This window comes from Garra rufa, chromosome 6 (assembly GCF_049309525.1).
Source record: "Garra rufa chromosome 6, GarRuf1.0, whole genome shotgun sequence".
Classification (NCBI taxonomy): Eukaryota; Metazoa; Chordata; class Actinopteri; order Cypriniformes; family Cyprinidae; genus Garra; species Garra rufa.
Window position 1 is genome coordinate 47,730,474 of NC_133366.1, and position 14,571 is coordinate 47,745,044.

Consider the following 14,571-nt stretch of genomic DNA (forward strand, 5'->3'; position numbering starts at 1 on the left):
CTTCGATGAACGCCTGTAGTGTTGAAGTGTAGTAGGTCTTGGGACCTCCACTCTTAGAGTCCTTCTGCTGCTCGCAGAACATTGCCAGCCTCACTCACAGAGTGTTGCCAGGCTTCCTTTCGGCGAAGCCTCCACTCCTCGGGAAATCTCCACTTAGACAGGCCTGCTGCACAGGCTATTCAGCCTCACAGGCCGTCGTCAGTGTCAAGTGTAGTTAGGTCATGAGACCTCCACTCTGTAGATTCCCTCTGAGCAGAAGCTCCACTCGGGTAGTTCGGGTTGCATAGGCTATGCAGCCTCACTGAATACCCACAGTGTCGAGTATAGGCTTTTTCCTCCGGGCGTGAGTGTAGCCAGGTCTCCTCTCACTGAAGGGCTAGTGAGACCTCCACTCCTAAGAGCTGGTGGACTGAACGTTGTCAGGTTTCCTCTCTTTTTAGAGAGTCTTCTGTGAAGCCTTCGTTCTCCAGAGGCTCCGCCTCCAGTACTTCTAGGCGTGAGTGTAGCCAGGTCTCCCCTCACGGCAGGGTTATTTGAGACCTCCACTCCTAAGAGCTAGTGGATGGAATGTTGTCAGGTTTCCTCTCTTTCAGAGAGTCTTTTATGAAGCCTCCATTCTCCAGAAGCTCCGCTTTCAGTACTTTCAAGCGTGAGTGTAGCCAGGTCTCCCCTCACTGGAGGGTTATTTTGAGACCTCCACTCCTAAAGAGCTAGTGGATGGAATGTTGTCAGGTTTCCTCTCTTTTCAGAGAGTCTTTTATGAAGCCTCCATTCTCCAGAGGCTCCACTTCCAGTACTTTTAAGCGTGAGTGTAGCCAGGTCTCCCCTCACTGCAGGGCTATTTGAGACCTCCACTCCTAAGAGCTAGTGGATGGAATGTTGTCAGGTTTCCTCTCTTTCAGAGAGTCTTTTATGAAGCCTCCATTCTCCAGAAGCTCCGCTTTCAGTACTTTCAAGCGTGAGTGTAGCTAGGTCTCCCCTCACTGGAGGGTTATTTGAGACCTCCACTCCTAAGAGCTAGTGGATTGAATGTTGTCAGGCTTCCTCTCTTCTAGAGAGTCTTTTATGAAGCCTCCATTCTCCAGAAGCTCCGCTTCCCCATCTATACCTGTAGCACTGAATGTTGTCAGGTCCTTAGAGCAGGCGTTCGCCCTGCTGAGACCTCCATTCCCTAAAATCCGCCCATTATGGTCAGGGCGTTTATGAGCTCCTTCACTTAGAGAGCTAAGTGTAGTAGGCTTCCTCTAGGCCTCCACGCTTGAGAGTTGTGTGCACAGGTAGCCGGGCTAGCCGTGGCAGGTCACTGGGCCCCAGCGACTCTCGCTGATGCAGGGGTGATTTCCTTCTTGACTCCTCATTCAGTCAGTTTGATCACCTATCCCTCGGCATGGCGGCGTTGGTATAAGCGTTCCCATAGTGTCCTGAACCAGGACGCAGCATAGAGTTCCCTCCGGAAGGGAACGTCTCGGGTTACGTATGTAACCTTAGTTCCCTGAGGACAGGGAACGAGACGCTGCGTCTCAGACCTCCGTCCGACAAAAAGATGGTGTTGTGCTCTCAGGCACCTGCTTTTATACTAGCAGGCGCCTGTTGATGATGTCACAGGCTGGCGCCGGCCAGTGTCAAGTTCACTGTCGTTGTTCTATACCTTGTTTCAGAACCGGTCATGCCGAAGGCAGTTCCCATAGTGTCCTGAACCAGGACGCAGCGTCTCGTTCCCTGTCCTCAGGGAACTAAGGTTACATACGTAACCCGAGACGTTTTGTAACATGATACACTATGCCATTTAAAAGCTTGGAGTCATATTTTTTTGGGAAAGAAATTATAGAAATTAGTACTTTTACAAGCAAGAATGCCTTAAATTGATCAAAAGTGATGAAGACATAATTTCACAAAAGATGATAAGATAAGATTTCAGATAAATGCTGTTCTTCTGAACTTTCTATTAATCAAAGAAACCTGAAAAAAAAATCTATGCAGCTGTTTTAAACATAAAAATAATAACATGTAATAAAATGTTATTTAAGCAACTGTAATAATCAATCCACTGAACGACGAGATGTGAGATGAACCCAAGTGCAGTTTATTTACAGTGAAGCGTAATCCATAAATCTAAACAAACAAACGATAATCCAAACAGAGACGAGACGAGACTTGACTTGATACAAACCGACTTGACTTGGAAGCAGAGTTGACTTGGAAACAGACTTGACACTCACCGACAGCAGATACAACTTCAATATGTGACAGGGGACCATTGAAACAGAAGTCCTATTTATACAAAACAATACAGGTCACATGAACAATAACACATAAACAAACCAGTGGAAAACAAGGAACATGACATAGCAACCAATCAGAACAGGACACGTGGAACTAGGGAACCAATGACAAGAATACATGAGGGCAAAGGAAGCAAGACACAACAGCATGAAACAAATACAAAATAAAAGACATGAAAACATGAACATGAAACAAAAACCCAAAACAAAACCCAAAACACCCGTTACAGCAACACATCAGAATATTAGAATGATTTCTGAATGATCATGTGACTGGAGTGATGCTAAATGAATGATGCTAAAAATACAGCTTTAAAAACACAGGAATAAATTACATTTTAAATATATATTCAAATAGAAAACGATTATTTTAAATAGCAAATATATTTCAAAATTTTACTAATTTTGCTGTACTTTAGATTAAATAAATGCAGGCTTGGTGAGCAGAAGAGACTTCTTTAAAAACACACAAAAAAATCTTTTGACTGGTAGTGTATGCTGGACTTTTCCAATCAATTAGTCTGCATGAACCCCGCCCCTTTCTTACATTTCACTTGCATTTAAATATGCTTCCATCCAATCAAAAACAGAGGAATTATCTCACGCCCTTCGTGTTTTTTTCTATGTGGATGTACATCACAGTACAGAAGTTTTTTTTCTAACTTTAAAACCATCAAGATCCTATAAATCCCTCCATTAAGATACAAAACTGGACTAATATACTTGGTGTTTGTGGACACATGCAAAGAAGACTGAGGTTGCTTCAAACAATTATGAATGTACTCTAAATTGGTGGCTTAAACGGTCAGCATTTCCCCTCGTGATGCAGAAAAAGATGGAGCCTTATTCAGATAAATGGTGATTGTTCAATTATAATTCGCTTTTATAGTCATACCTTTTAATATAATAGCAATCATGGGAATTCCTGGTGCCTGTAATTGCTCTCAGGAAATTATTTCACCTCTGAGACCTTGCCACAGTGCTGTGTCGGATCTAATAAGAAACTGCGGAGGCTAGAATGGGAAACAACAGTGGCTTTCTAAAAAAGGGCAGAAGTTATTACTAACTGCTGATACGTGATCAGTTTTGCCCTTTACTTTCAGAAGGGTTGGGATTAAGTGCAATCAGGTCAGATACCAACACTATAACAGCCTCAGAGCCGGAATAAAATTAAGGCCTTTATTTTATTTCCACATTAGCTTATGCAGTTTATCAAGACTACACATGAGCTGTGTTCAAAACAGCCTCACTGTCTACTCTCTAGGCAACTGTGGACATTACAGTTCAAAAGGTTTTACGTTTTTGATGGAAGTCTCTTACCAATATATGTTGCCATGCATTTTCAGATTGTGTTATCTGTGAAGAATATAATGCATGCAATGATGCCTTAGATTTAAGCCAGTGACGTTATTTTAGTGATTAGAGCAGCACGCAGTATTAGGAACACACTTACAGTATGATGTCTAAACATGCTTTCTAGGTAGGTAATTTACTAGAGTTTATAACCAAGCCAATGTATAGCCATGTTGGCACGCATGAACTCTAATAGAACAGGACAAGCTGTTGGGCTGCAGTTTCCAGCAGCATCTCAAACATCAGCTCACCTTAGCCATCCTCCCATCTGTTTACCCACTAATAAGGACACAACTCCACACCGCTGCAGGGCATTGGACACAGAACTATCCATCATGCAGTCGGGTACATCCTGACCCCATATATATGGCCTGTGCATTATCACAAACTGAAGAGTTTAACAAGCCTTGGCCTGTGCTCGAATTTTTGCTGTAGGAAACACATCCTCAAAATGATACAAATATTACCAAGTCTTGCACCTACCATAATATTTCCCATTTTAAAAGTGCTGTAGATAAAAAAGCAGGAAAGTAATAATAATCTACTATAGGAAACTCTAGGCTGGATAGCAATAACGGTCCACCCAATGGGCCTGTTTTTTTTGTGTGAGCGTAACTTTTGAAAAATGGAATTGTTTGAGAAACAGCTTTTTATTGCCAGTGAATCTGCAAATTATTAGCTCTGTTCCAAAAGTTATTGAGCTGCCTAGTTAGACAGCACAGGCACACGTCCAGTTCAAAGACTGTTCCAAATGGAAGGTAACTTGTAAGATAGCCTGGATACTTTGTTTTGACAAAGGAAGCAGCATCCTATGCATCTTTTGCATACAATGCAATCCCATAATGCACTGTGATGAGCTGAGTGAAAATTCTAAATCAAGATTATAAATATACACTGCTGGTAAAATGTATTTATTTGATCAAACATGCAGTAAAAAAAACTGTAAAATATTATTTATATTAAAATATCTATATTCTATTTGAATATATATATATATATTTTTTAATTAAATTTATTCCTTTTGATGCAAAGCTGAATTTTACCAGCCATTACTCCTGCCACATGGTCCTCCAGAAATCAGTCTAATAAGCAATGTTGTTGAGGAAACCAAGAATTTTGATGAATATAAAGTTCAAAAGAATGGCATTTAAAAAAATAAAATAAATATATATATATATATATATACATGTATAAATTAATACAGACCATTAAATGTTTTTATTTATTTATTAAACTACAAAATATCTTTTGTTTGTGCAATATACAGTGAGGGAAAAAAATATTTGATCCCCTGCTGATTTTGTATGTTTGCCCACTGACAAATAAATGATCAGTCTATAATTTTAATGGTTTTGAACAATTGAGCAATTATTTGAACAGTAATTGACAGAATAACAACAACAACAACAACAACAACAACAACAAAATCCAGAAAGACGCATTTCAAAAAAGAAATTGATTCGCATTTTAATGAGTGAAATAAGTGATTTAAGTGATTGCAAACATGATTTAGTACTTGGTGGCAATCACAGAGGTCAGATGATTCTTGTAGTTGGCCACCAGGTTTGCACACATCTCAGGAGGGATTTTGTCCCACTTCTCTTTGCAGATCCTCTCCAAGTCATTAAGGTTTTGAGGCTGATGTTTGTCAACTCGAACCTTTAACTCCCTTCACAGATTTTCTATGGGGTTAAGGTCTGGAGACTGGCTAGGCCACTCCAAGACTTTAATGTGCTTTTTTTTTTTTCTTTGTTGCCTTGGCCATGTGTTTTGGGTCATTGTCATGCTGGAATACCCATCCATGACCCATTTTCAGTGCCCTGGCTGAGGGAAGGAGGTTATCACCCACCAAACTTCTGATGGGCCTGTACATGTGATTTCTTGAGCAGGCGGACCTTGGGGGCGCTGCAAGATTTCAGTCCTTCACGCCGTAGTGTGTTACCAATTGTTTTCTTGGTGACTATGGTCCCAGCTGCCTTGAAATCAATGACAAGATCCTCCCGTGTGGTTCTAGGCTGATTCCTTAATTGATTCTCATGATCATTGAAACTCGATGAGGTGAGATCTTGCATGGAGCCCCAGAACGAGGGAGATTGACAGTTATTTTGTGTTTGTTTTATTTGTGAATAATCGCACAAACTATTGTCACCTTCTCACCAGGCTGCTTGGCAATGGTCTTGTAGCCCATTCCAGCCTTGTGTAGGTCTACAATCTTGTCCCTGACATTCTTGTACAGCTCTTTGGTCTTGGCCATGGTGGAGAGCTTAGAATCTGATTGATTGATTGCTTCTGTGGACAGGTGTCTTTTATACAGGTAACAAGCTTAAAATAAGAGCACTCCCTTTTAGAGAGTCCTTATAATTTCAGCTCACTACCTGAAGCCAGATATCTTGCTGATTGATAGGGGATCAAATACTTATTTCACTCATTAAAATGCAAATCAATTTATAACTTTTTTGCTATGCGTTTTTCTGGATTTTTCTGCTGTTATTCTGTCTCTCACTGTTAAAATAAACTTACCATTAAAATTATAGACTGATCATTTATTTGACAGTGGGCAACTGTACAAAATCAGCAGGGGATCAAATAATTTTTCCCCTCACTGTATTTTTATGCCTACAAGGGCATCAACTTTGAAGAGGCTTATTTATTAGTTTAGCAATATGTTACTGCCAAACTCTACTGCAGTCAATTTTGAGTAGTCTCTCCTGTGTAAATCGCTATTTGGGTTGCTGCCTATAGAGGGTTCAAAAATTGGTCACGTATGAGGCTCCATCTCTGTTTGGATGCTGTCTTAGAAGACAGCTGCCTATATTGGCAGTAGTCAGTAAGGCAGCTCATTAAATGTTGAAACAGACACATGTCACATAAACAGGGCCATGGGACACCAGTAAACCAATGAAAAGGCCAAGAAAATCATGCTGTGACAGTCAGAGTTCTGTAACACAAAAATGTATATTCATGGAATGTATTACTGGGTTTCCATGTAGCTATTTATAGACTCTAACATGGCTGAGTCAGCCAGAATATGTGGTTCATATTCTGGAATAAGAAAAGCTATTTTAACATCTATTCTGTCTATCCACAAGTATATGGTTAGTTAGCTCTATAAAATACTATTTAATATTTTCTTTTTGACATTTTTCCCAACCCTCATTAAAATTTCCTGAAAATCTATTCTCTCTCAGGCCATCCAACACTGTAAAAAACAATTTGTTGAATCAACTTAAAATAATTTGTTACATGGTTGCCTTATAATTTTAAGTTCAGTCAACTCAAAAAAGTTTAGTCAACTTAAAATGTTAAGTTGTACTAAGTGACAACTTAGATATTTGAATTGATTCAACTTAAAATTTTAAGGCAGCAGGGTAACAAATTATTTAAGTTTACTCAACAAATTGTGTGTTTTTTTTTACAGTGAAGATGTGAATGAGTTTATTTCTTTATCAGAACAGATTTGGGGAAATTTAGCAGTACTCCACTTGCTCATTCACTGCAGTAAATGGGTGCCGTCACAACGAGAGTCCAAACAGCTGATAAAAACATTACAATAATCCGCACAACTTCAGTCATCGATTAACGTCTTGCAAAGTGAAAATTCATTGCAGAGGTGAGCAAGCAAACTCATTTACAGGTTGGATAGTATGTAAATTAACAGCAAATTAAAAAATGGGTAAACTATTCTTTTAAAAAATCCTATAGAGTACGAAAGTTACAAAGCTAAACATCTTACATAACATTCTTGTTCTAACAATGATTCCCTGTGAATCATAAGCCATTTAAATAAACAAGCGACAAACAAACATACAAAATGTTGCATGCATATTCAAGAAATGACTATATAATTATCAATGCATAAATGCAACTCAGACACACTTAAATTGCTAATGCTGCAGCAATGAGTTAGTGAAGTGCAAGCCTTAACAAATGACTCACTTAAAGCTCGCAGTAACACTCGGCTCCGCACCGAAACTGCCTGAACCTCTCACAGTGACAGAGTGATAATGAGGCAGAGCTGTTAGCACATCAAGTGATTAATACTTCCTCCAACAGTCCTACTCTTACTCTGGACAGTATATCACTGAAAACCCTTCTTCTACATTATATTTCAGCGTGAAAATGCAGGATGTCTAAAACCCAAGAGAAGAAATCCAGGAGTCAAGTGGCTTTTTGTCTCACTCACCAGCTAAAGTACAGGCCCCATTTAAATTCACATGTAAGTGTGCATGTGGCCCTTACTGAGTCATATAAAAATTGTAGATAGGAAGGGTGTAGAAAGCATAAATAGATGCTTCAAAGATGAAATGAAATGCAAAAAATAGAGACCACATGAAAATACTGAACATTCCTGCATGGAGCATTAACTAAATAAAATTAGTAACTGCATTTATTATTATTTTTCAAGTATAATCAAATTGGCTGTACAAGCTACTTCACATTAGATTACACTAAACAGACTTGACATTGAATTAGCATTTGTATAACTTAAAAAATTGAGTTGATGTAATGGAAAAACATATGTTGCCATGACATGGATCATATTATGTTTTACAGTGATGCATAAATGACATGAAGGCATGATTTGACTAAATGTGTACTTTGAATGCAATGCAAAGTCGCTTTAGATTAAATTATCTGGCAAATGCATAAATCGCTTGGCGATTAGCACTGTTTACCTTCCTTGGCTTATGTATTTCCTGTTGATGCAGGAAGTTCAGATGAAACACATTTTCTATTAAAATCTGATTGGGCAAAACTTGGATGCCAATGAAAGGTCTGTTTTCCAGGAAGAGAAAGACTGTATTTTTTCTCCCCCCAACACATGGCACATGGACTAGAAGCAACAATACTTTGCCCTATAATTCTATGAGTTCCTTCAAAGGAGAATGTGGTCATTTGAGTTCAAACAATACAATTTAATAACAGAAAAAATCAGCAGCATAAAATTAGCTGGAAGCTGAATTTAAATCTCAAATATAAATGTGAACATCCCTGAGAAAACCAGTGAACAGAACAATCACCTCTCATATGGGTGAGTTTGATTAATGACCAATCACAGTACTGCCTACATTCTGTATAGGAAGCCAATTTGATTTCAAAGGATTTTAAAAACTGTAAAACTGTTGAATTTTAAAGAGAATGGAAATAAAAAAAATTAAAGTCAACATTAAATGGTGTTTGCAACCCACTTGTAATTTGAAATATTTCTATGTGATATTTAATGCATTTCATTTGGTTGAGAGGGCTTGGTGATTTCAACCAAATGAAAAGTCATTTCAGACCTCAAATTAATGATTTTTTCATGAAAAAATGCTATAATGTAATGTTTTTTTTTTATTTCATGTTGACTTTAAATGTGTCTGATATAAGATCCTAGAAAATAATTTATTACATATCTCATTGTGATTATTTTCACAGACGAGTAATTTCCAGACAAATAATGACGGTTGAGTTAATGTGACTATTAGAAAAAAGTCAGTTTAATCAACATTCTAAGCACATGCACACAGAACCACTCCTAATTTGACTATGCATTGAAATTCTCAGCAAATCTAATTAAATTTCATGTTTCAACAGTTTTGGGCAGTGATTCTACAAATCGTAAAGACTTTGATCCAAATCTGTGAAAGTAGAATCAAATTAATTCTTATTCTCAAGTCACTCATTAAGAGAGAAAAAATAGTACTCTTTCACTGCAAGGGCAAAACTGGAAAAAAATTCTGAAAATTTCAAGATGACAGCAACTTTGAATTAAAAACAGAATGAAAATGATCAAAACATTCATAGTTCATAGGGAGTTTAAGATATCTGACCATGATCACTAGAAGAGCTAACAAGGGAAAAACATGTGAAATGTTGTCTGTAAGAACTTTTTTTTTGTCAGATTTAAAGAATTGAAAACATAATTTCAACATGAATGTACAGTAGGTCCAGCTTTTCCATGCATATCACTTTAATTTCAATATTCACTTTCAAACACTTTGTGTTTCCAATGCAAGCACTTTATTACAACTTATTTTTGTTTAGAAAACAAGTAACAAGACCTTTTTTTGTGATAAACCACATTATGCTAAATGAGTTGAACTACACTCTTAAAAGGTGCTTTAAAAGGTCCTTCACAGCAATGCCAAAGAAGAACCATTTTTGGTTCAAAAAGAACCATTCTGTCAAAGGTTCTTAAAAGAACTATCTCTTTCTTACCTTTTTGAAGAACCTTTTTTTGTGTAACAGCAAGGTTCTTTAGATGTTAAAGGTTCTTTATGGAACCTTTTAGACAAAAACGGTTCTTCTATGGCATCGTGAAGCACCTTTATTTTTAAGTGTGTATTATTGAACCTTGAATATTCCTTATATAACATAACGTGAAACAAATATGTAAAAACCTCCCTAACCCATTCCTCTGAGATTGTGAAGCAGTACATTTTTGTATGCGTGTAATACCTATATTCTTTCAAGACAATTTCAACTTCCTCAATACTGCCCGAAACCACTTCAGTCTTCACAACGACCGCAGAGACTGGAGTGAATGACCCGTGTAACAGAACAAGAGCCAGCCAGAACAACTGAAGCATTATTACACCGGAGTAAAGCCCCATTGTGCTGAAAATCCTGCTCGGTCTGCAAAAAACGACACGACTGAACAACATCAACCCACACGGTTTACATTTTTCACATATTTCAGTTGGAAGATGAAGGCGATTATTTGTGTCTACTGCGCTTACAGGGACACTGAGCTTGATGTTCCCACTCAGCTGCCATGTAACAATCAGGTGCCTTGATGAGACTTTAATGAGCTGTCAGTCAAAGTCTCCAGCATTCTAATCTACCACAGGATGCTATGATGCTATACATTTTTTATTGCAATATAATAAATGTTTCTTGAGGAGCAAATCAGCTTATTAGAATGATTTCTGAAGGATCATGTGACACTGAAGTCTGGAGAAACTATGCTGAAAATTCAGCTTTGCCATCACAGGAATAAATTAGATTTTAAAATATTGTAAATAGTAATAATATTACTGTTTTACTGTATTTTTGATCAAATACCTTTTGAACAGTAATCTATGTACATCTTTAGGTGACTGTAAAGCAAGACACATATCAACAGCTCCATCCATGTATGACAAACAGACAAATCAATATCTGAAAAAGTGCATGAATATTATATATTATGTAACTTTTGTTAAAAATTTTCAGTGTTGAGTGTAACGCATTACAAGTAACACAAGTTACGTAACAATATTACTTTTTCCAAGTAACTAGTAAAGTAACGCATTAGTTTTTGCAAGAAAATATCTTTTTCAAATAAGTAATGCCAGTTACCCCCCCAATTTTGATTAAAAGCTCTCCTGTCCCCATGTTGAGAGAAATATGAGTAAGATGTTACTTTAGTTCTAGAATAAATGTGAACATGCATTAATTCATCTCACTCACTAAATAGATACAGTATTCCTCAAAATTAATAAAAACAGTGAAATTCAACGCAAACCTGCAATAATTAAATATGTTAAATAATACAAATATCCTTTATGTATGTAATCCCATTTTATCAACAAATGTCTTTGCTGCCGACCTTCGATGATCCAATTCATTCATAATAATAAGCAAAAATTACTCAAGATAATCTAACATTTGTTTTCCTTTATTATTGCTGAAGAGTTGACATTTTTTCTTTTGTGGTCTACTGTACAGACGCATTTACTTTTCTCTAAGCTTGAGGCTTTTGGTGTGAAAACTTTTTATATTAAAAACAAACAAGCAAGCCCTGCCCAGTTTTAAAAAGTAATGCAAAAGTAACGTAACACATTACTTTCCATAAAAAGTAACTAAGTAGTTACTTTTTTAGGGAGTAACTCAATTTTGTAATGCATTACTTTTAAAAGTAACTTTCTCCAACACTGAAAATTTGGATATTAGATTTTCTTACTAATATGACACTTGTCACAAAACCGCTTGTCTACTTTATTTCCTGAAACTATAAACTTGTGTTTTTTATCCTCTTTTTTACTGATTAGGAATTTATTAAGATACAGAAACTTGAAAGGGGTTTGATTAATTTCCCCTATCCCTGATCACTACACTACACTACACTACTTTAGAGATAATCAAAGGAAATGAGCCCCTATTCTCTACAGGTCCCAAAATTACCCTTATATGTAAGAGCAACATGAAAGAGAACAAAGATTATAACATATCTACCAAAAAACAACAGCACACAACAAGGGTTTTTAACCTTTTTGACTTTTTAACATTTTTACTTATTAGATTTAGATTTGTTTTAAACATATTAATAATAATTTAAATGTCTTTAGGAATATCTCACCCAAAAAATTACATTTTTTCATCATTTTCCCACCCTCAAGTTGTTCCAAAACTGTATGAGTTTCTTTCTTGAAGATATTTTGAAGAATGTTGGTAACCAAACAGTTATAGCCATTGAGTTTCATAGTATGTTAAAAATACTATGGAAGTCCAAGTCTACACTGCCCTCCAAAAGTTTGAAAACACATCCCTGGTTTTGGATGATATCAGCATAAATCCTTATTATTTTTTTGGTGTAAATACATTAAAGTAACTTGACATTATTATTGAAGACAAGCAATAATGAATGATTACATAATAATGGCAAATATATATACATGTCAAAGTCAGACATGCCCCTTTGCCAGCTGTGATGCCTGGTTACTGTTTTAAACTTAGCCAGTGTGAATCATCTTTGGGCAATCTTTCAGGAGGCTTATATCAAGTAATATATCAAGTCAATGTCTGAATAAACTGACAACTCGGATGCCCAGATTATGCAGAGCTGTAATAGCTGCTAATGGTGGATATTTTGATGAATTGAAAATTAAAGTGGTTTTTTTTTCTATGTATAAACTGTTTATGTAATAAAATATGTTTTCGTAGTTTGTGTTGTCCCTTATCAGTGCAAAATTATCACAAATTAAAAAGGATTCATGCCAATATTGTCCAAAACCCCACTGTTCTAGGGCTTTTTTCTAAACTTTTGGAGGGCAGTGTCGCAGAAATGTACAGTATATAGAGGCACGTATTTCCAATGAGCCTGGGTTGAAAAAATACTATGGAAGTCAACGGCTAGCTGTCTGGTTACCAACATTCTTCAAAATGTATTTTGCGTATTTGCTGACAAGTTTGAAACAACTTGAGAGTAAGTAAATGATGACAGAATTTTCATATTTGGGTGAACTGTCATTTTAAGTCATCCTTTGGCTGCCTTGAAACCACCCTTTTATAGCCTTCTTTGTTAACTTTTGTATTCAGTGGATAAAACATTAAAATTTTGTATAGGGATAAAAATGGGTTGTGAAAATGACACGTGACTAAAACCCTTTAAAACATATTGAGCAGACTGCACCACTAACCCTACAACCTCATTTCATTTGCATCAAATTAAATATGCCATTTACTCTGACAAAAATCTATAATTTGCCCATTGGAGGAGCCCTTCATCAAGCCCTTCCTCGATTGTGCCTATAATGACATCCATAAAATGCTGTAAAAAACCACAATGATAATCTCACCTTGAGGAAAGAGAGGTTGCGGTTTCTTTCAATACTGGTGATCTCCAGATTACCCATGACCACCTCACAATTCTCGTAGAACTTGCGAAGAGTTTTGTACTGCTGGTCCAAATCCGACAGCGTGCTGAGCTTGTTATCAGTGCCAGGACACACTATAGAGAGAAAAAAGGTAAAGATCAGAAAACTAAACAATGCATCAATGCAAATAATTCCTTAGTAATGTATACTCTTGCATAAATAGCCAGCACTAGATAACCACAGATATGAAAGCCAACAAAAATTAGGAATAAAAAAAAAAAAAAAAAAAAAAAAAGGTAAGTCACTGGAAACCCTCCAAAACAACATTAGCTTCTCTAAACAATGTGTGCAGTGTCCTTAGGCCACAATCATAAATCTTTTTCTCCATATGGACGCTCCAGAATCGCACATATTGTGTGAAAAGACACAGGTCATTACTTCAAGAAAGTAATTAGCCAAATTACTGAGCGAAGGTTCATGTGCATTTACGCTTCCGCTGACCTGCTTTTGCAACTCTAAACATCTGCCATCCACAACAACCAGATAAAAGAGGCATTTTCCGCTTTTTCAATTAAAAACAGCCAGTGTTCCTACTGTAGCAACGGCGTTAACGTCAGCCTCTCTTTATTTTCGCCCAGCTGAGCACTGAGGGCTGTACGGCAGGTTTTAATGAAGTATTTGATGAGTGATTGTTCCACTGATCCCAGAGACTAATCCTGGCTTGGAATCTCAGTGATGCCAGGTTTCATTTAACCATGTCTTTGTTTCAGGTTGAAGTGACCCAGTGAGATTCACTCTTACTGAGGGATATTGCATGGGCTTTCATGCACCTTTTTAAAAAAGTAAAGGGGAGTGTAAAACGGGAAGATACATCAAACTTTACATGCTTTGGATAATGCAAAAGCAGTTTACAACTGACAACTGTACTATATTTTTTGTCAAAGATAAACAGATAGATTCCTACTTTTGCAAGTTAACTGTGGTGATGTTTTGAGATGTCCAGTGTACATTTCCGGACTCTGTGTAGAACCAGTGGAGATCTATTGTTGTTTTGTGTGTGTGTGCTATTAGCGATGATTTCCAGGGACAGTGATGAGTCTTGGCTGAAGGAGCTGTGAGGGCTAACAGGCACAGGAACAGACAGGCCCCTTTAACCCTGGCAGAGGTGTCAGACTTGACATGCAATTAAATACACCTATTTCCACCCATCAAACACCTTCCTGGGTCCAGCCTGAACCATCTGCTACATCAGCTGGCCCATGCCTGCTGAGCACCACAAAATGGATTATTGTAAACGTGTGTGAGAGTAGAAAGTACATGTCCAGTGATTCATATGAGAATGCTTATGTGTGCCTGTGTGAAACACATGGCCATTG

The 14,571-nt window shown here is 37.2% G+C and overlaps 1 protein-coding gene across 2 annotated transcripts in view; it reads right to left on the bottom strand.

Moving 5' to 3' along the window:
- Nucleotides 1-14,571, bottom strand: part of LOC141337254 (receptor tyrosine-protein kinase erbB-4) — a 207,576-nt gene that overhangs the window by 76,640 nt on the left and 116,365 nt on the right. For both annotated transcript variants that reach the window (XM_073843037.1, XM_073843036.1), the window contains exon 2: nucleotides 13,178-13,329. In XM_073843037.1, coding sequence (XP_073699138.1) covers nucleotides 13,178-13,329 — 152 coding nt within the window. The remainder of the gene's footprint in view (nucleotides 1-13,177; nucleotides 13,330-14,571) is intronic.